The following is a 22,012-nucleotide window of genomic DNA, read 5'->3' as shown; positions in this document are numbered from 1 at the left end:
AAAGAGATTAGATGAAGTATATAAACACAGACAAAAAAAAAGCAATAAAAAAATACAGTAAATCTAACCGGTGAAAGGAGGAATAAGGAAGATAAACTTCCCTCTTCCTCTTCAAAGTAGATTTAGATTCACAAAATAGAAAAAGTTATGTATTTGATTGATAATGAGACTTTGAAAAAAAAAAAAAAGGGAAAGAGATGGGAAGAAACTAGTAGGAAGGAGGAGGAAGTTGGATGGTTTTCTGAAAACCAGAGAAGAAACTACTTATTTTCTAATACTAATTAAACTCTAAAAATTTCAGAACACAACATCTCATTTTAACACCTCTTTATTCAACTTTTTGTTTTTGGGGGGGATTGTTAGTTCAACCGTAAATAAATACATTGTAAATAAATACATTATGTTCATAGATATAATTAGGGTAAATTACATGACCTTTTCCCTTACTTTGATTACGGCCTCTAAACTTAAAAATCTCGTTTATAACTTTTAAATTTTACACATTACTAATATAATATATTGTGATTTGGAAAATAAAAAAAAAATAATAGTTTCATAGTAAATATAGTTCCAGACAACTTTAATTCTTCGACTTTTCCATTTTGAGGTTATTGGTCATTTTAACTTGGTCGTAAGCAGTTTAAAAAGCTCATTAAATTTCTTTTTATTTCAATAAAATCGTTCCAACCAATTCAATAAGGGTAGCAATTATCATATTCGTATCGTGTTAATTATCAAGTTAATGTCAAATGAGTCAATCGTAACCCACTAAAGAAATTGTATCACAATCGTGTCAACCTAATCGAGCGAGTATTTATTTCATATCGAGTTTTCAAGTATTTACTATGTAGCTATATTAATAGTGATTTTTAAAAACATAAAAATTTACTGTAATATTTTTATATATTTTTATGTTATTTTTAAATTAATATATTAGCACTAACCATTCAAAAATCCATTATCCGGAGCCTAAATTTTTTTTTTAAATCTGCTGATATCATATTGAATTCATTTAATATGTTCAAAAATTATATGCTATTTTATCATCTCTATTGTAAAAATATGTACTTGGTTAAAATGATACATCAGTTACCCAAATCCTTTTTTACACTATCATGTAACAATAAGAGAACTACACATTTCAACTTACCCAAACCTTTTTTTACACTATCAAGTAACAATAAGAAGACATTAATCATGTTGATGACCATTCAGTAAAACTATAAAGAAACCAACCACATCTACCGATCACTCATCGCCAGAGTAAAACATCCACTTTGATTGCTGTAAATACAAGGTCCACTTTGCTCTTTACCATCACATAATTGATGATATACCATATAACATACTATAAAGAAGCACACATTTCATAAATTCTTCAGTACATAACCGATCATTAAAATGTAATCAAATCATCAGACTGTTCCTCCAGAAGGAAACTATAAGGTAAAAACTCAACAACAAACCAATATCATAATCCAGTCAGGTTCACCCCTTCAACTATATAAACATTTCGCTCCTAAGCAGAGTGTGCATAAGAAACTCTCCTCTGCGAAACCATGAAACTCCTCCTATTTAGTTCGCACGGCTCCTAATGACATCAAGACCCATTTCAGTTGGATCTGTTGCCTGCAACTCTACTTGGATACCATCTAGTTCTCTCTTGAACCTGTCCTTAGAACTTGCATAGATCATCTTGCTTCTCACCCTTGATGTGTCGGGACACCTTTGCATTTAGTAAATGATAAAGTATTGGCGGTTAAAATGAATGCCAGAGACACAAATAAACTATATTCTGATACGTTGTAACAAAACTCAATTTACTAATTAGTCATTACCATGCAATGAAGAAAATTCTGCTCTTTTGGCAATTCTCAGGAGTCACAAAGTCGAAATCATAAACAGCATATCGGCATTCATCAGCAGGGAGGCTTGCAGAGAAATCTTCATAGCTTTGGGCTGGTTCACCAAGCTTTTCCACAACAACTTGCTTTTGCTTCTCCTCAATCTTATAAACTATGAAACGGTAAGTTCGTTTAGCCTTCAGCTCCAAAAACTTGAGCTTGCAGTCATCATGCACAGCCATTCCAGATGCCGCATTAGCCTGAACAGAGAAAGCAACAGAAAACATTTAGTATGTGAATGATCTCAATAATTTAGTTGCAGCTTACTAGATATCAGTATACTGTTCTTACCTCAAACCGATCTATTTAGACAAGTATAATTCTTGAGGAAATGATTCAAAATCAAACAATGCTGCATCACTCAGATAGCATTTGGATATTATAAATCACGTATTCACATTTTGCAAAAACCGTAATCACAACCATCCATCATATAAGAAAGTAGCAGTCAATTGATTTTGGTATGTAAAGATATAAAATGCATCAGGGATTTTAAAATGAACTACAAATTTCGACATCTAACGATCCTACATGCAAAACTAAACTAACCATAACATGCTATCATATGAAGCGCAAGCTAAGACTTTGAAACACAGTTATTCTTCAACCTAAGATCTGTCAAGTAATAACTATAACAACCAAATTCAAAACCAACTTCCTGCGCAGCTCTTCCCATATTTGTGATGAACAGAAACTCTCAAAACTGAACAAGATTGAATCAAGACATTGCCCAGCTCAAGGTTACAGCTACCACTCTAGAATTCCGAAAAGCAAAATTATATCAACCACAAATATAGAATCATAACTCATAGATCATAACCGGATCTATCAAACACTAGAAAAAAGTACTTTCCAAAAGATTGCAGATCCATCGTCCTGATCAGCAGTCTAATTACCATGGTCAATGTACCGTGGACAGAAAATAATCCTTACTGCCCTCTCTTCTCCAAACAGGTCAATTAATACACACCATTCGAAATATCAACTGAATTCCTTGAGCAAAAACCGGTCAAATAATCTAGATTTTTCTTTTTAATTTCTATATTCTATTAATAGAATAATCAAAACGAAGTCAATCAACATTCAAATAACGAATAAGATCCACAAGCAGCCAAGCCGAAAACTACGGACCAAAGATCAAATATCCTAATCCACATCAAATTGAAGGATCTACAGCTGAAATCAAGGCCAAATCGGATCTAAATCAAAGGAAAACAGTACAGAAAAAGATTAATCTACCATCAACAGCAAATCATAGATCAAAAACCCCGAAATCAACAGCGGAAAAACAGAACAGTATAATGAAAAGTGAAAAGTGAAAAGTAGACTGACCATGGTTGAAAGGATCGAAAAGCTTATGAGATAGAACAGCTAAGACAAGGGCAGATGGGAATATATAGAAGAGATATATATATCTGTATAGATGGAGAAAGGTATTTAAGCCTTTTTCTTCTCACCGAGACACGGATAATGGAGAAGAGACTGTGTCTTTTTTTTTTTCGAGAAAATAAACAAATTAAATTTCAATTAAATTTCAGAATTTCAGAATTTTTTGGTGGCTCCACTCTTCCAAATATCATGATTATGATCATGCGTGACAACAGAGACAAAGTATGCTTGTCCAATAAAAATGAGACACGTTGTAGATATGAAATGTCAATTTTCTCCTCTAAGTTACATTGCTTTCTCGGTCGGTCTCCGACTGAGATTTTTCAAACCAACTTGGCACAACACAATCGAGACACGGCGATAAACCCACTCTGTCATAGCTCATTTAGGAGTGGATGGCGTACGTGGGCCGTGGCGATGGTTCATGGGCCTTCAAATGTTAAGGCCTCCAAGGCCCATAAAATCTGACTAGACCGTGTGGGCCGAATCGGGCCAGACTTGGCACTTCATGATTCTTGCACAGGCCCAACTTAACCCACATTGAAAGGACATTCGATTATGGCTAGTGACCCTATTGTTTCGAGAGAAAATTACGTATAAAATCAATTTTGATTTTTATTTTACAGTTTTATAATTCTTTTTTATATTTTCAGACTTTTTATTTTACAGTGATAGCCACACGTCCACGTGTCGGGAAGGTAAAAAAAGCCTTCTCCCACCCAAAACCTTTAAAAGGGCATTTTTTGTCTTTTCACGGGACTAGGGGTGGAAATTCAAGATTGGCTATAACAACATCCTTTATAAAATATATGGTTATTTGTTTGGATTTAAAAAAATAATTAAAAAAAAAGTTTTCCATTTGATGCTGAAATCACTTTTTTGTTTTATATACTTGACATTATAAGAAATTCTCCTTAGACTATGGGATAATTGTAAATAATTAATCTAATCATGCCTAATATATAACTTACCATTGTTTCGATGCTTTGGTTGCATCTAGTTGGTTCAATTGTTTGGATTTTTCTCCATTTGGGGCTTATAAGGATTTAATCTTCATAAAGGTCTTGGTTTAGTATATTATCCACTGTGGGGCTCCTACTAATCCATGGAAAAATTGGTACCTTAGCTACCGATTTTATTTTGCAAAGAAATCGGTAGAAAACCTATCAGTTTTTATTTAACTAATTTAGATTGTTTTTTTTTTTAACCGGTAGCTTCAGATCTGTCTTAGCCTATTGGCTGAGAGAGATTCCTTTATTTCGAGACCGATAACACTCTTGCCGATCTCGCTGGTTGCCTTAATGAGACTGGTAAGAATGCTACTGGTCTCATTAAAGATCAATGTTCCCCATCAAAGAAGTAGTGACTACACATTCACAGGATTAAAATCTTGTGAACGTGTAGTAATGGTTCGGTCAAATGACAGAACCATTATCAATGATAAAATTTTTATCTTTTACTTTTTTTAATTTCATTTCCCTATAAAATATAATTCATTCATCATTCATTCTCTTCCCCTTCTCATACACATTTGATAAATTACTCTCCTCCCCATATTAATAATTCGTCTATCCAATTACCCTACCCATAATCTTTTTTTATCCAATTAGCCTCCCCTTATTTGAAGAATGGAGAAAAAAATATTGCATTATTGTTTTGTGTAGTCAGTATTAATATCATTTTTTTATATATATATTTATTTAATAATGCTATTTTTTGTTTTCTTATCATGGTGGTGTATAATGAAAGAAATCTAGAAGAAACAAGACATGTAATTATATATATATATTTTTTCAAATTATGTGTATACAGGGGCGGGGCGGATGTAGGGGTCAAGGTGGGCATTTGCCCCCCTTCATCCCAAATAATAATAATAAAAATAGTCCAAAACGGCGTCGTTTTGGTTTCCCTCAAAATGACGTCGTTTTGCCTTATGGGTTTTTGATATAAAAAGAAGGGTTAAGGTGCAAAAATATACGTTTTGGGTCAGAAGCAATTTTATCCCTAACGTCTAAAATTGTGCAATTTTACCCCTAATGTTGGAAGCCAATAGCAATTTTACCCCTAACGTTGATAAATTGGGTCAACTTGAGAAATAATTCATCAAACAGTCTTCTCGGTCATGAATCTAGTCATCTACACTTCACGCATGCGTTATTTTATCTGTAACAAATCACAAACATATATTGGGATGTGAAAAAAATAAGAAAAAAATATTAAAAATATACTGTCTTTTGTACGAATTAGAAAAAAAATCAAAAAATTCACCGAATTTATAAATATTAATATCCAATTTTATTATTAAATTACAAAAAATATTATATCATTTTTTAGAACAAATTGATATGCTATTGATGTAAAATAAAGAAAAAAATGATTGTATTTTATAATAGTGTCTGAAATTGATCCAATTTATCAACATTAGCGGTAAAATTGCTATTGGCTACAAATATTAGGAGTAAAATTGCACCATTTTAGATGTTAGGGGTAAAATTGCTCCTGACCTAAAACGTTAAGAGTATTTTTGCACCTTAACTCTAAAAAAAAGCAGTATAGGTAGAGGCAGCAGATCGTTTTCAAGCTATGACAAATTGTATATGTCAATTGTCATCTCGTAATCGTCGATCTACTTAGCATTAGAAGTTTTTTTTTATTATTTTAAGACATTTTGTATCGAATAGCAATTATGTACTAAAGTGTATTTTTTTCAATTAATGCTATTTTTTCTAAAAAAAAATCTACATAGAGTTTTGCCCCCCTCCTCAAATCCTGGATCCGCCATTGTGTGTATATGTAAGTTATTTGTTATTTATTAAAAGTAAATAGTGCTAGTATATTTGTTATTTATTAAAAGTAATAATGTTAAAATATGTTAAATTGGTATGTAAAAATGCTAGTATATGTGATACTAATAATAGTATAAATGTTAGTTTATATGAAATATTTGTTGGTCTAGTGTAATGTGAGAATTATTTCCAATGGAGGGTTAAAGAAACTATTTAAAAAAGTTCTTTTTTAAGGCTGACTTTCTTTTTATGCTTAAGATTTTTCACTTAGTTGTTCAGCACAGTGATGCTGAGTAAGGTCAGAGGCAGCTTTAGTTAATCTAAGACTAAGGCCGATTCTAACGTTGAGTTAGAAAATAGCGCTAGAGCCTATTCCTGAACTCAGTACTAAAAAACACACAACTCAATATATATATCAGTTTTAACGTTTTACTAGGCACAGTACAAAGCAAGCATATAAAGAGTTAAGAGTTAGAAAACATTACTCAGTAGATTTATCCTGGTTCGGCCTCCTGCCTACGTCTAGTCCCCGGAATTCTTCCGAGCTTTAATCCACTACTAAGCTCTTTCAGGTAGAGCACAAACCTCTTATAATAGTCAGTGAGTATACAGAGTACCTTCCTCTATATCCTATACCCAATATTATTCTATCACTAAGTGTTATAACTGAGCAACTCAGTATCTCCTTACAATCTTTAGAGTTGATAAAGATATTGTTCTAAATGAACAGAACACTTTAGATGATTTACAATCTAGTCTTTTACACAAAATAAGAGTGAGTGTAAGATTTCTTTGCTTTGCTTTGGCACAGAACTTCAGATAGCAATTTGTTCAGCGTTTCGACTTAATAAAGATCTGCATCGAATGAAGCAAATGAGAGGCCTATTTATAGTGACATTTGAACTTCCGGTGATTTCGAATTTCGAAATAACCGTTGGAGGGAAACAGCTTCACTATCGCTTTCACTCCTCCGTGTTTAGTGTCTTCACTCAATAAGAATGTCGCATCTCCTGTGTTATTCAGGGATCAGGTACTTCTGGTCAGTAAGCAGCAGGTTGTCTCTCCATTGATTGTAAAGTATTCTCGACAGCTTTCTGTGGTGTCTGACCTTTTCCCAAAATGGATTAGCTTTGTCTCTAAGTTGTTAAGGTCAACTCATGCCTTGTTTTCCATCCATTCGACTCCGCAACTTCATCGTGAAGCAGCCAGTAAGGCTTCTGGATCCTTGTTCTTGCTGAGCTGAGTTGATCCATAAGCTTAGATCTGTTGACTTGGGCTTTGACACTTTCTCATGGGCTTTGGGCCTTCGTCTCAATGTCTCTTAATACTTGTGAATTAAATGTTGGTCCCGTGTAACGTAGTAGGATTAGTTCCAAGGGGGGGTTAGGAACTAATGTAACTTTTTCACTTAATATTGTTGACTTAATTAAATGTTTGACAATTTAACTCAGCTTCAGGTCAGCAAGGCTGAGTGAGGTGTGAGACAGCTTTAATCAGATACTGACTAGAGCTGTTTCAATAGTGAGTTGGGAAGTAACACTTTAAGTTAGCTTCCAACTCAGCACTCTGATTACTCAGCGTCGGCTTATACAAATTATTTACTGAGCAATTTAGGCAAACAACACCTACATATATATATATATATATATACATATATATATATATATATATATATATATATATATATATATATATCAAGAGAGAGGGTTAGAGATTACTCAGCAGACTTATCCTGATTCGGCCTCACCGCCTACATCCAGTCCCCGGAATCCTTCCGAGCTTTTTCAATCCTCTACTGAGCTCTTTAAAGGTAGAGCACAAACCTTTTACAATAGCAACTGAGTATGCAAGAGTACCGTCCTCTATTCGTCTACTCAATCCTATCTACCACTGAACACTATAACCGAGTATTCATGTTTTCTCTACCACTGAGTACTATAACCGAGTACTCAGCTTCACTCTTCTAACCTTTACAATTGATACAAGGTTGTTCTCATAAAACGAAGAACACTTTAGATGAATACAATTCACTCTAGACTTTTACACAATGATTGGAATTCGGTGTAAGAACTTGCTTTTTCTATTCAGACAGCTTCTCTTTTGGATTTTTGACTTACTGAAGATTTTGCTTGTCTGTTTCGCTCTTGTATTTTTTCGGCAATGATCCAAGTGATGAACTTGTCCATTTATAGTGAATTCTGAAGCTTCAATGATTTGAATTCAGACGTATGCATTAAGAGTAAACGGTCTTCTTTCGTCATTGATTAGTCAGCTTCCAGAATTGCAGGCCAATCTTGTCGTCTGTTTTTAGCAGAGGCCAGGTTTGCCAGTTTCGTCTTCTTGCACCAGGTTCGTCTTCTAGCGCCAGATTTGTCTTCTTGCCAAACGTCAGATGGTCCATACGTCTCGAAAAGGTCCTTGAAACGGATTTTCGAGGCTTCTGAAATGTGTCAGACCTTGTCTCACAAGTTGACGGATAATTTGGACACTGGCTTGATTATCACTCAGCTTGACTTAGTGGAGTTTTGAGTATTGCTCAGCTTGATTTCGCAGCTTCGCCTTCAAGCTTTCCTGAAGAAGACATTTCTGTTGTAACGCTGAGTTGTGTTCCACTCAGCTTCTGCTGTGTGATTTGCTTATGCTGACTTTGTTCTGTCTTTCTTTTATAGACTCTCGGTTATTGTTCTTGTTAGTTAACTTACTCAACATTAAACAAACACATTAGTACAATTAAATCAAAGCACTTAAATTTAATTGTTTAATCATGGGATTAACTTAAATAATTTTGTCAAATCAAAATCATGTGGAAAGGTGTTTCAACATTAAATACTCAACATTGAACAAACACATTAGTAACAAATAAATCAAAGCATTTAAATTTAATATGTTGGAATATTTTATTAATGGGATTTAATAATTTTATCAAATCAAAATCATTGTGGAAATTATGTTTCAACAAACTCCCTCATTTTGATGTTGACAAAAATATTAAATAAGAAACTCAGTGTGAAGCTCCCCCATGATTTATTTGACCTTACTTTTGTTTCTGAGTTCTCCCCCATAAGGGTTGGCTAATGACTTAGTTTTGCTTTAAACATTTTAAGGTTTAATTTAAATAAGGCTGAGTCCAATGTCAAAAGCAGGTCAAGATTAAGAACATGTTAATTTCACTCAGTTTTGATACTTGTTGGAAAAAGTTTAATTAAACATGAGTGCTCAGATATTAGAGTTGAAAGTGATATTGAGTTATCAAGGTTGCTGAGTAAGAGATACTCGGTGGCTTAAATTTTGAATAAGATTTATGTTCTTAAGTTGAGTCATTTGTTCAGTATGTTTTAAGTGATAGACATTGTAAGTAAGTCAAAACAAGTTCGATATAGCAGTTAAAAGACTTAAACAATTAAGATATGAACACAGTATATAGTCAACATGTGATATATGAAAGGTACGTTCTTATAGCATAGCACGCAAGTAACACAACAGAAAAGTACATAACACAAACAGGTTTAGCTAAGATGCTAGAAAAGCTATCTAAGGGAATCGATCTATTTTGTGTTATATTGGACTTGTTTGGATTTTCGTTGCTGTGAGGTTCCTTGTTGATGAGTTTGTTGTGGTCTTTGGCCAGCGAAAGAGGAATGGGTTAGTTGTTGGGTTCCTTGCCCAACCTTAGCATTTTCCTTTTCTTTCTCCCCCTTTTTTCCAGCATCAAAACTGGGTGCTGAAGAGAAATGGAGAAACTGACCAACGGCAATAACACGAGTAAGTCTGGAAGAGTACGTTTGTAATGCACTCATGCTATCCTTGAGACCGTTGAAGACCAACAGTCCAGACTCCATATTAGCTTCTGGTATGTTGTCGGATGCACTCATGTTGCTGAGAAGGAATTAGAGTGCTTTTGCGTGTCAAGATAGCATGTCAGTGAGCTTAGTATAAGATTGTCGATGCAGTCTTAGCATGGTGCTGTCATAATTATGGCGCTGCTGGGTGTAATGTTTGACATGCCCAAATGTGTATTTGGAAAAGTTAAAGATGGTAGAGGTCTTCTTTTGTCCAGTCTCCATCACTGCAGAATTTATGGTGAGAAGTCTGATGGCCTCAGCAACCTGCTCTATAGTGCATTCAGATGAAGATGTGATAGAATGCTGAGCTTTAGCAAGCTCAGTGGTCATCTGCTGGAAGTGTTGAGTTACCTTAGCAGATGTGGCAGCATTTGAAATGGCTGAAATTTTGCCTTCAAGTGTATCCATATGATGGACCATCAGCAGTTGCAGTTCTGCCATTCTATCAGTAAACACCTTGTAGTTTTGCTGAGAGACCAAAACAGTCAGTGTATGCATCAATTCTTCGAGACTTTTGAGTTCGTTCAGTATATGCATGACTTCGCTAAATTGAATGGGCTCAGCAGAAGGTGTGGCAGAGTTGGTGGCTTGAGACTTGGCCATGTTATTGACTAAGGAAAAAGTAGAGTGAAGAATCGTTTGCCCAGACTTAGTGGCGTTGAGAAAGATGAGTGGCTCTGGGATAGCATTGTCTTTCCTAAGAGAAGTCTCAATGGCCGGTTCCTTGTCCATTTCAGATGATAGATTCTGAGTTGAAGGATTTTGGACAGGAGGTTGGGAGTCAGTGCGAGCTTGGTTGGTATTGGAAGTATGAAGAGCAGCAGTAGAGGACTCAGGAATTGTCTGCTCAAGATTGGAGGAAGAGGGAGCAGCAGTTATGTTAGTCACTTGCTCAGTTGAGGAGTTGATTTGAGCAGTAGTTGCACCAAAAACTGGCTCAGTAGAGGAGATGGTTGTAGCAGCAATGTTGGATTATTGGGGGCCCAAGTTGGGTTCGGATAAGGCATGTTTCTGATGTCCAGAAACAGAGGCTTGCTTTTGCTGAGCTGATGGGTCAGTAGGCAGAGGTTTAGGTGAGAAGATGGGAAAAGAGATTTCAATCTTATCAGGATTGATAGTAGGTACGTCAGCAAGCTCATCTTCATCAATAAGAAAAACCTTGGGTTTCTTACTTGTTTTCTTATACCTCTTTTCTTTGTTGGAGCGATGATGGTGTTTATGTTTAGGAGAGGCAGTAGAAATAGGAGCTGGTGAGTGAGAGGGATCAGTGTTTGGTTGCTGAGTGTGTTCCTCCTCAGAAGTTCGTATTCCTTCACCTTCAATCCGCTCTCCAACAGCTGACGAGTTAAAGGCTCATATTCGTTCGAGGATGTAGTTGATGAAGGATCGAATTATACTAGACCTAATGCGGAAAGGTAACGACGGAATCAACCTGTCTTCTTATAGTTATGGGGGGAGTGTTTACGGTTCTGCCATTCATAGCCCGCGCACTCATTCCGATATACAAAGATCGAATATAATTTTATGGAAATTAATTCAATTGTTGTATACGGCTAGTAGCAATAAAAACCTAATGGGTCACACATAAGACTTTGAACCAAAAGAGGACATAATAGTAAATAATGAATGGAAGATTAAAATTGTTTTAATTATATATATATAGGGGCCGAAATTTATATATGCATTATATATATATTAATTTATTTATTTAGACAATTATAATTAGAATATAGTTGTGGTTAAATTAATTATAGGATAAATAAGTTAGGAGATTTAATGTGATTATCTATCTCTAATTATTATCCTATCAAATAAATAAATATTATCTTTTATATTTAGATATAATTATAGATAATATTAATAGAGTATTATTTAGAATAAAACTCTACTTAAGTAACCTAATTCTATCTAACTAGGGTTTAGATACAAGAGGCTATAAATACCCCCCATATATTGAATTTTGGCTAACCCTGGCCATTCCTAGGAGTAGGAATTTCGGCCAACACTAATAGTTTAGTGTAGGTTTCGGCCAACATACGAAAAGAGGAAGAAAAGTTCATCATGTCTCCATTCGATTAATTTCTATCTTTATTTCTCTTTCATTGATCTTGTGTTGATTTATTAGAGGCAATCTTTATTAATTGTTATTCTTTGGTTGAGATTCTAATCGTTTGATTGTTTGTTTTGTTTGTGTTTGTGGAACCCGAGATTAAGAGTTGTGGGCACTTCGTTTGCAACTGTAGATAGATCGTCAATAAAGGTATTTCGTTCTATCCCTCTTTATATGAAATAACGTTTAATGGATCTTGGGTTAAGGGAAATAGGTAAAAAATTAATATTTCCGTTGTGCCTGTGTTTGCCTATTTTCCTTCAATTATATCGTAAGTTGGGGCAGAAACATGAATTGTAGTGTTTCAAGTTTTGAATATGATGACCACATCCGCAAAGAGTAAGCGACTAAAGTTCAGAAATAAACCATCATTTACCGAACTTTTGTCTAATATTGAAAGATATATTGAATTAGACAGTAGTAAGAAGTTAACACGAATTGCGTACAGATTTTCTATCTATAGGGAATCATCATTGTCATTCTCCCATATGATTATACCTAATGACGATGATTTTGAATTCATTTACAATAACTTAAGCAACGTACGAACATATCGCATGGCAGAGTTATTTCTTCAGATTGAAAAAGCAACAGACAACGCGACAACATTAAATATGTTTTCATGTATACAATGAGTTTGTCAATACCCATATTGGTTATGGAAGTACATGGAACATTGAAGGGCCATCAACAACTAGAACAAGCTCAGCAACCGTCAAATTTATTTATCGCTAGATTGCCAACCTACTGATATGTTCTAAGGGTATTTTCCAATGTCAAATTATAGTCAGTCAAACGATACACAAACTCAAAATTTCCATGATAATGTTCAATACCAATATGGCATTACTTCATTTCCCACTAATGAACTTGTGCTAGTTCACAATGAAGGTGGAGGTGTGATGGAAAATAGGCAAACGTTTGGCAGCGGAAATATAAAAAATTTAACCTTTTTCCATTAACCCAAGATCCGTTAATTGTTATTTCATATAAAGAGGGATAGAAGGAAATACCTTTTGATGTTCTATCTACCGTTGCAATCGAAGTGCCCACAACTCTTACTTTGAGTTCCCGAGCACAAGACAAAAACACAATTCAAAACCAAGTTAGAATTCAACCGTATGAAAGCATCAAGAATAGATTGCCTCTAATTAATCAACACAAGATCGATGAATAGAGAAAGAGATGAAAATCAATCGAATCGGAAGGAAGCGGTGAATGATCTCGTCCTCAATAGGGGGGTCGAAATTCTCTCTCTTTGGTAGACATTGTCTTAGCCGAAATTTACATATAAGGGGTTATATATACTCTCTTGTATCTAAACCCTAGTTAGATAGAATTAGGTTACTGAATAAGAATTTAATTCGGAATATAATTCTTATTTATTATCTATAATTATATCTAAATATAAAGATAATAATAATAGGAGCAATTTAATCTCATTAAACCTCTCTAACTTATTTATCCTTTAATTAATTTAATTCACAATCATAATCTAATTAGGATTGCTTAAAATCAAATTAATTTCTTTATGTATTTTACATACATAAAAAACGCCCCCCTTAAGTACGGGCCTTAGTGGATTCAGTTGGGCTTCCATCAATCAATTAACATCTGTTTCTCTTTTGGGCTCCAAGTCTTATGTGTGACCCATTAGGTTCTTATTGCTTCTAGCCGTATGCAACTATTAAATTAATTTTCTCAGAATTATATTTAATCTTTGCATAACGGAATGAGTACGCGAAATGTGATTAGCAAATCCGAAACATTCCCCCAGAGCTATAAGAAGACAGGTTGATTCTGTCGTTGATCTTTCCGTATAAGTTACAGTATAATTCGATCCTTTATCAACTACATCCTTGAACTGAATCTTATGACTATGGGCAATGTCAAGTCACATGTAGCGAGACGTTCGTTTTACTTGTACAGGCCGAGTTAACTCCAATTAGATAGGTTAAGTGAAATCTGCATTTCAAATCTTAAGCTATCACCTTGCAAGGATTTGGAGTCAAGTCTTCCACAAGCGATCCTTGGACGTATCTCCCATTTATCGGGAGTGACAAATGCTCAATCCAATGTATAACTATCCTGCAATCACTTCCTATGATACCCAACGTCTGCCGTTCACACCCTAGAGTCATCTCTGTTATGGATCATGTTACAACAGGATCAAAGCATCACACCCTTCAATTCGAATTAGCAAAAGCAATGTCTCCTTGCATAATATGGATTCCAAACATTCATGATCTGGATGTGAATGAGTCGAATTACATTCCATAATCCAGAATCACTAATTAACATTCCTTTGAGTATGAGGATTACTTATACCTATTAATACCAATGAGATGAACATGTGACAAGGATAAATCTACCCATCCTGTTATCTCAATTCGGGTCCCCAATCCTAATGAACTCCCTTTCATTGGATCCATGTAACTGTCCAGATATCTGCATATCTGAAGCTTGTGAGATCAGCTCTCTGTCTCGACAGAAGACATTGTTACATGCAAGTCTCAACAGTGATATGTCAATCCTATTTCTAAACATATTACTTAACTTGGGGTGGTTTTAAGTTTATTAGTTTATTATAAAGTTTCGTCTCACTTCATACTTGTATGAACACTTTATAATCACTTTAAAAAAACTTAGGTTGCCTTTATATAGTTTATGAAACCATATCTATTTAAAACAAATGATGTGAAGAACACTTCATTTACATTAAGTTTATATCCTAGAACAATTGTCTATAGGACACTAAACCCCAACAAGGTGGCAGTAGTCAATCTATCCACCAATCTAGATTGTCATCTGAAGTCGGAGGTAGTCAATACACAATGAGAATTGCTAGCCAAAATGAAGACAACCCCGAACTTGATCCGGTAAGTGAATACGCTGGCCAAAAAAGCATATATAATGACAAAGATGCCAGATTTGTATAAGGAGGATGATTTTCATTATGAAAAATATGGCGACCATGAAGAACCCAAATAGGAAGAGGTCGAAGTTGATGTGAATGTTGGCTTTCAAGATGAAAGGGTCGAAGGTAATGTGTACGAGTCAACTAGTATGGGTGCTTTCACCGTGGGAATGATGGATTTAAATATAGGTCCGCCAAATGCTTTTGAATTCTACGGTATGCCTAATGTTTCCATTTTATCATCTTTTTTATTTCTAGTCTCTGAATATTCGATGATAGAACTAGATTGTGTATACGACACTCCAACTGAATCAGAAGATGGGGGAATATAATGGAGTTTCAGAGTTGTAAAAAGGACTGCTTTTTGTTGGTAAATAGGATGTGCTCTCAGCAGTGAAAAAATATTCAATGAGGAAGAAGGTGTCTTACTCAATGGTTGAGTCAAAGCCACACAAAGTAGTCTTAAAATGTTGGCAATTAGAACAAAATTCCCCTTAGTGGCTAAGGGCGATGCTCAAGGAAAATGTTGGATATTGGATCATAACATTTTATCATGGTCCTCATACTTAGATTAGTTCTTATTTGACACAATACCATATGAAGCTAGACAGTAAGTTGACTGTGGACTACATTATCGATATGGTTGCTAAAGATCCGAGATTGAGAATTGATGTCATATAAGCAAACATCAAAACCTTGTTCAAGTATAACATCACATATAATAAGACATGGTTTGGAAAGAAGAAGGCCTTGGAAAAGGTATTTGGTGATTAGGAAGATTTATACAACAGGTTGCCTTGCTACTTGAACGCATTGAGGCATTACAATCCTAGATATGTGACTGTTATTGTGTCCGATGAAATGCACGATCAGAGTCATGCAATATTCAAATGAGTGTTTTGGAGTTTCGAGTTGTGTATTGAGGGTTTTAAACATTTACACGTAGTGATACTGATTGACGATACATTCTTATATGAAAAGTACAAACACACACTGTTGGGAGCAACTTCCTTTGATGGCAATACTCATATACTTCTGAATGGATTCACGATTGTTGAACGTGAGAACCAGCCTAGCTAGGCTTGGTTCATGTATTCTATCTGGATGTATGTGACTTAACAGCTTGGCTTAACCGTCATTTCAGATCGATATACTGGCATGTTGAATGACATGAACCATCCTAGCTTGGGGTGGGATGAAGCCATTGAATTTTATTGGTTTTTTTTATTTACATATGTTTTTCTATCATTTCACTACTTACATATATTTTTTATTTACATATATCGTTCTATCATTTCACTGTTACGTATAGTTTACATATTATTTTATCATCTCAAATTCTTACTTTTTTTTTTCTTTGACATATTTTAACATATGATTTACTAATTTTTTATACACATATTATAATATATAACTAATTATTTACTTTATACAAATAACATAGTATAAATTACATATACACATCATTTAAAACAAAAAAAAAAATTGCATACTTTGTTTCATGTATATTTCTTCCATTATGCACCACCATGACAAACAAAAAAATAGTATTATTAACTAGATATACAAAAAATATGGTATTAATACTAACTAAATATACACAAAACAATAATAAAATATACATTTTTCCTCAACTCTTCAAATACGGGGAGAGATTAATGTTGTAAAAATCTTAAGTGTTAAGGGTATGGTAATTAGATAGGAAATTATTAGTAGAGGTTGATGATAATAAGTATTAAGGGGAGGGTTGAATGGGTTATGGAAGGGAGTGTAAATGTATAGGAAGAGGGAGGGGGATGAGTTGTATTTATAGAAAAAAAAAATATTTGCAATTATGGTTCAGTGAACTAGAATTGATACACATACACACTCAGGATTTTAATATCGTGAATGTGTAGTCACTGCTCCATTAATGGGAAGCAATGATCTTTAATGAGACCGGTAGCACTCCTACCAGTCTTATTAAAGCAAGCAGGGAGACCTTTTGGTTCCAGACCCCAGACCTTCTGAAACAGTCTCATAACCCATTGAATCTAAGAAGATCAGAAGGACTTCTGATTCCAAAGTCTCCGAGTCCGGGAAAATCAAGGCTTTTGAGAAGCAATATTCTGCACCTATTGTCTCTAAACCTAAACCTCACAAATCTTACAAAGACAAATCTAAGACATCTAAGAAAGCCAAGTCCCCCTATTCCAAACACTCCACTAAGCTCAGTACCATTAGTGAGGACTCTTCCCCTATAAAGATAAAGAAAATGTATGGGGAACAACAAATCCCTGTCATATTCACTAAGTTCAACACCAACTATTCCATTCCCAAGCAAAAATGGAGTGGCTCAGTATGTTGGTCCCTTGTGAGGTAAGATTAGTTCGAGAGGGGGTGAATGGAACTATTGGTTAATTTTAACCTCTTTTAAGTTTACTCACTTGGCGTTTTCTATTTGCTTAGCACGAAGGCAGAATTCAGAGTCAGAAGCAATTTCAGATGAATGACTATAATAGTATATTGAGCTTGATTCTGATTTAGAAAGATGTGCTCAACAATTAGTTATTTGGACAAAGCTTCTGACTACTCTAAGATTAAGATTTGCGTCTGTTTAAATAAACAGAGCTTATATATGATATGAGAGGTCGACCTTTAGCCTACGTCTAGTCGTCAGAATACCTTCTTTTGAGTTTTAATCCATTAAAGAACTCTTGCACGGGTAAAGCACAAACCTTTATATAATAGACAAAGCTTATATAAAGTACATTCCTTTACACTCACACTCAACTATCTATCTATCAACTATTTGCTTATAACCGAAGCAAACAACATAGCTTATGGTTTTTATGAATAGAAAATGAGTTCTAATGTATAACACAACAAAGATCTATATCACTAATTGACGAACACAAATATTGAAATGATTGTGTATTACAAATATTGCTTTAATTTTGCTTGGAAGTATTGATCTATTTTTGGAGCTTATGATTTCATCAACCGCACAATGAGCGTGTCATTTGGTATTTATAGTAGAGGTTTGGACAGAAAAATCTGTTTGAAATTCAAACTAGCCGTTTGGAGGGAAATGACTCCTATCAACATCAGCTTCTAACTTCTCTAATTTGCAGTCCAAAAGTTTTTCGTTGCACAAGGATGAGCTCTTTTGTCTTGAGTCGCGCTTCTTATGACCTCTGATAAAGTAGATATGCAGTTTGCCAACTTTACATATTAGGTATGTGCAGAGAGATGTTGATGGGACAAGGCTTATGTAGCTTGTACTTGTTTCCAGAATAGGAAAAAGCGTGACGTGACAAGGTCAGTGCCTGCTTATCTGTCTCATTTCCTTCTGGTTCATTTGCGCTTCTCAATTTTGTTACAAAATTAAGCCTTTGGACATTTGTCTTCTTAAGGCCTTTTGTAATTTTCTTGGTTTGTATAAAATCATGTAACAAACTTTTTAGCATAAAACAAACGTAATTTAATTATTGAATTTGAATATTTTTTGGGATCTAATTTCCTCATTAATTTATTTTTGTCAGAATAAAAAACTCTTGAAAATTGTGTTTCAACAATATCTCCCTTTTTGAAGGTGACACAAATTTTCAAAGAATGAATAAATAAATTACTCCTCCAAATTTGTTGAATTTACCAATTGCTTTTGGATACTTCTTCATAAGGGTTGCGCTGCTGAAATTTGCTAAACATTGAAAACACGCAAGGGGGTTAAAATGTTTAGTAAAAGATATATTTAGCAGAGGGCTTAATACATCATTTGCCCCATGAACTTGTCGAAAAAGCTTGATTGGCCCCCTGAACTTTTAAAGTGTTCCGATAGCCCCATGAACTTGTAAAAAATATTCAGTTAGCCCCCTGAACTTGCGTAAAATGTAATCAATTGATCATTCGGTCGTAAAAAAGTAAGTTAAATGCGGAAGATGTATTCCACGTATCTTAGAATGTTATTGCATAATTAAAAAATAGATTAAAAATGAAGTTATTGTTTGCTCAACTACACAACTTGTCTTCTCTAATATTAGAATCGTGTATTCCGATTTTGGTCGTTTTACTTTTTATAAGACTCGTGGAATATATCTTACGCATTTAACTTACTTTTTTACGACCGAGTGATCAATTTATTATATTTTACGTAAGTTCAGGGGGCTAACTGAACATTGTTTGCAAGTTCAGGAGGCTATCAGAACACTTTGAAAGTTCAGGGGGCTAATTAAGTTTTTTCGACAAGTTCAGGGGGCAAATGATGTATTAAGCCTTAGCAGAGAGATACTCCCTCATTATATTACTGAATTTATCATCATAGGTGTGACGGTCGAACACAACGACGTGTCCCTACAATGGAATCACATATAGGTCCAACAATAGAGGATGTGATGTTATCAGTGAGAAAGATGTTTATATATGAGACTACAGTATAACTTTCATAATTAATAATCTATTTAAAATAATAATTTTTGCTGGTCGTGACTTGGGTCAGTTCAAAAAATGATCAATTTTAATAAATTAATAAGATAATATTTTTTTGAAACAATCCTTTAAAAATAAATTGTTTTATTATCTCTATAAATTAATAATTTCTCAAATACATATGTCAAGTATATATAGATATATACTTAGGATAATTTAGCAAAACATGACTCTATAGTACTTTGCTTTTTCTTGAAATTTAAATTTAGTTGAATTTCATCTTTAAGTATTCTCAGTGCATCCAAAACTTCTGGTGTATCCTTGTCAAATTTTAATAATTTTTTTTTGTAAGGAGTAGTTGATGCTATAATTGCTTTATTTCTTATGGTTGGTTCCAAAAGTACCGAACTTCATCTTTAATTTAATTTTGTAGGATATTCTATAAATTAATAATTATTAATTTATTGATTAATTAATATTTTTATAAATTAATAAAATTTTATGGCCTCAACATTATTAATTTACAAAGATTTTAATGTCTATCATATTAAATTCTCACATTTATTCTAATTTTGTATTAATTTTAGTTTATTCTAAATAAATATTTCAATCCACTAATTAAATATATTAAAAAATGTGTATTATTAAAATTTTGATAACTTAAATGTAGTATCAAATTCGTTTTACTACATCCTAGAAAATAAAATTCTTAAAAAAAAATGAAAAGAAAATTCACCACACCCTTTTGAAAAATTCACCATAAGCTTTTAAAATGGCGCTGAAAATTTCACTGAGCAAATTCAGAATTCCACCCTCGCTTTCTATTGGTCCATTTAAATGACCAGGATCGCGCTTAAACAGACTGAAACCGTCCATTATAATAAGATCCAACGGTCTCGATACTCATATCATCAACTTTTAAATCCAGACAACCAGACTATAAATCCGTGTCCAAATCAAAGCTAAACACCATTCTCAACTATATTACAAGAATCAAAGCTTCTTCTTTTTTGTATCTTAAAAATCGTCGGATATATTCAGTGAGATGGACAGCACAAATGTTAAGAAGGGTGCCGGAGGTAGGAAAGGTGGAGGCCCGAAGAAGAAGTCCGTTACCAGATCCATCCGAGCTGGTCTTCAGTTTCCCGTTGGTAGAATCGGAAGGTTTTTGAAGAACGGAAGATATGCACGGCGGGTTGGATCTGGGGCTCCTGTTTACTTAGCTGCAGTTCTTGAGTATCTAGCTGCTGAAGTAAGCAAAATCCCCAATTTTTGATTTTTTTGAAATTTCTTAGGGTTATCAAATTTGGGGGTGAAATTGGAATTGAAATGATCTGTTTTATGGTTGTAGGTGCTGGAATTGGCAGGGAATGCGGCAAGAGACAACAAGAAGAGCAGGATTATACCGAGGCATATATTGCTGGCAGTGAGAAATGACGAAGAGCTTAGAAAGTTGCTTGCTGATGTAACTATTGCTCATGGAGGTGTTCTTCCGAACATTAACCCTGTGCTGTTGCCCAAAAAGAACGAGAAAGCTACCACGGAACCTAAGTCTCCTTCAAAGGCCACCAAGGAGCCAAAGGCTACTAAGGCAGCTAAGTCTCCAAAGAAGGCTTAAATAGTGTTTGATTAGGTATTGTTGTTACTGTAATTTTTGAAAGTATTGTAGGGTGGGGTTATTTTGCGATGTAGGAGTTATGCAGAATGCAGATAAAATATAGACCTTGTTTAGTGGTTTATTTAGGCTGTGTAACACTCTTTGAAAATTGAACATTTTGAAATTAATGAATGGAACTCCATAATTTGTTTTGGTGTTTTTATATGATTGATGCTTAGAACAATTGGGGTTTCCATTGATTGCTCAGCTTTGGTATCATTTGGAGGGGATCTATTCTGGGGTTTTTAATCTATGGAAATGGCATAATCATTCAATCAGTTTAGGTTTTCTGATGTGTCACTATATTTGGTATTTATTGTAGTTTGAAAATATACCTCTTTTGGTTAAGCATTGGACCTGATTAAGGAAAAAGATATTGGGTATGAAGTGGTTTGAGCCATTTGATTTTCCAATTCCTACAAAATGCTTCATGGTCCTAGTTTTTTTTTGTAGTAAGTTGTGAATCATGATAGAGGTATTAACACATTTTGATTGTTGCTGTATGACAAATTATAATGTTGTTGTCTAAGCCTCCATTTGTGCTCCTAGTTTTAAGGCATTGTAATTTTGATGATTCAATTAAAGAAAATGTATTAATTTATTTCAGTGTAAGTGAAACTTTAAATAAGGTATCCATTGTAGTGATCTGCTCATGTTTGTCAGGTTGAAAACTTGGACAATTAAAGCCACGAGTGTAATAAGATATTATACTAAAACATACATGACTATAATGAACTAAAAACGAGTGTATATTTTTGTTGTGATGGTGTTTCATTGGTCATAGACATTAGATGTTAAGACTAGGGGCTTATGAAATAGTAGCCACTAAATCATTCCGTTTATAAGAGCACCACATGGTCTCGTGTCATATGTGTGGCTCAGTAGCATTTATATTGGAATACTAAGACCAAGTTCAATATGGGGTGTAGATGAGACGGAGAGGATTTTGATTATCCGTCTAATGTGACTGGGTGCCAAGTATGGATTTAGTTAGGTGTTA

General features: G+C 34.3%; 2 protein-coding genes across 2 annotated transcripts; one reads left to right on the top strand and one right to left on the bottom strand.

Annotated features, from left to right (window-relative positions):
• Positions 1-1,261: 1,261 nt before the first annotated feature.
• LOC136222361 (actin-depolymerizing factor 1) lies at positions 1,262-3,421 on the bottom strand. The gene is made up of 3 exons (XM_066010037.1): positions 3,237-3,421; positions 1,839-2,104; positions 1,262-1,726 (listed from the first exon to the last, which is right to left on the bottom strand). Exons 1-3 carry the CDS (start codon positions 3,237-3,239, stop codon positions 1,576-1,578), a joined length of 420 nt encoding a protein of 139 aa, XP_065866109.1. The 5' UTR covers positions 3,240-3,421; the 3' UTR covers positions 1,262-1,575.
• A 16,894-nt stretch (positions 3,422-20,315) lies between these two features.
• LOC136224688 (probable histone H2A.1) lies at positions 20,316-21,175 on the top strand. The gene is made up of 2 exons (XM_066013095.1): positions 20,316-20,607; positions 20,707-21,175. The coding sequence occupies exons 1-2, from the start codon at positions 20,401-20,403 to the stop codon at positions 20,971-20,973; spliced, it is 474 nt and encodes a 157-aa protein (XP_065869167.1). The 5' UTR covers positions 20,316-20,400; the 3' UTR covers positions 20,974-21,175.
• Positions 21,176-22,012: the final 837 nt, after the last annotated feature.

The sequence above is a fragment of the Euphorbia lathyris genome, chromosome 3 (assembly GCF_963576675.1).
Source record: "Euphorbia lathyris chromosome 3, ddEupLath1.1, whole genome shotgun sequence".
Taxonomy (NCBI): Eukaryota; Viridiplantae; Streptophyta; class Magnoliopsida; order Malpighiales; family Euphorbiaceae; genus Euphorbia; species Euphorbia lathyris.
Note: the sequence above shows the minus strand (reverse complement) of the source record. Positions and strands in the feature narration are given on the sequence as shown.

Excerpts from the sequence above, each read along its gene's own strand:
- LOC136222361 (XM_066010037.1), bottom strand. Across the intron at positions 1,727-1,838 it reads AGAATTTTCTTCATTGCATG|GTGTCCCGACACATCAAGGG; the intron begins GTAATGACTAAT and ends CTAAATGCAAAG.
- LOC136224688 (XM_066013095.1), top strand. The coding sequence starts at position 20,401 with ATGGACAGCACAAATGTTAAGAAGGGTGCCGGAGGTAGGAAAGGTGGA. Across the intron at positions 20,608-20,706 it reads TTGAGTATCTAGCTGCTGAA|GTGCTGGAATTGGCAGGGAA; the intron begins GTAAGCAAAATC and ends TTATGGTTGTAG.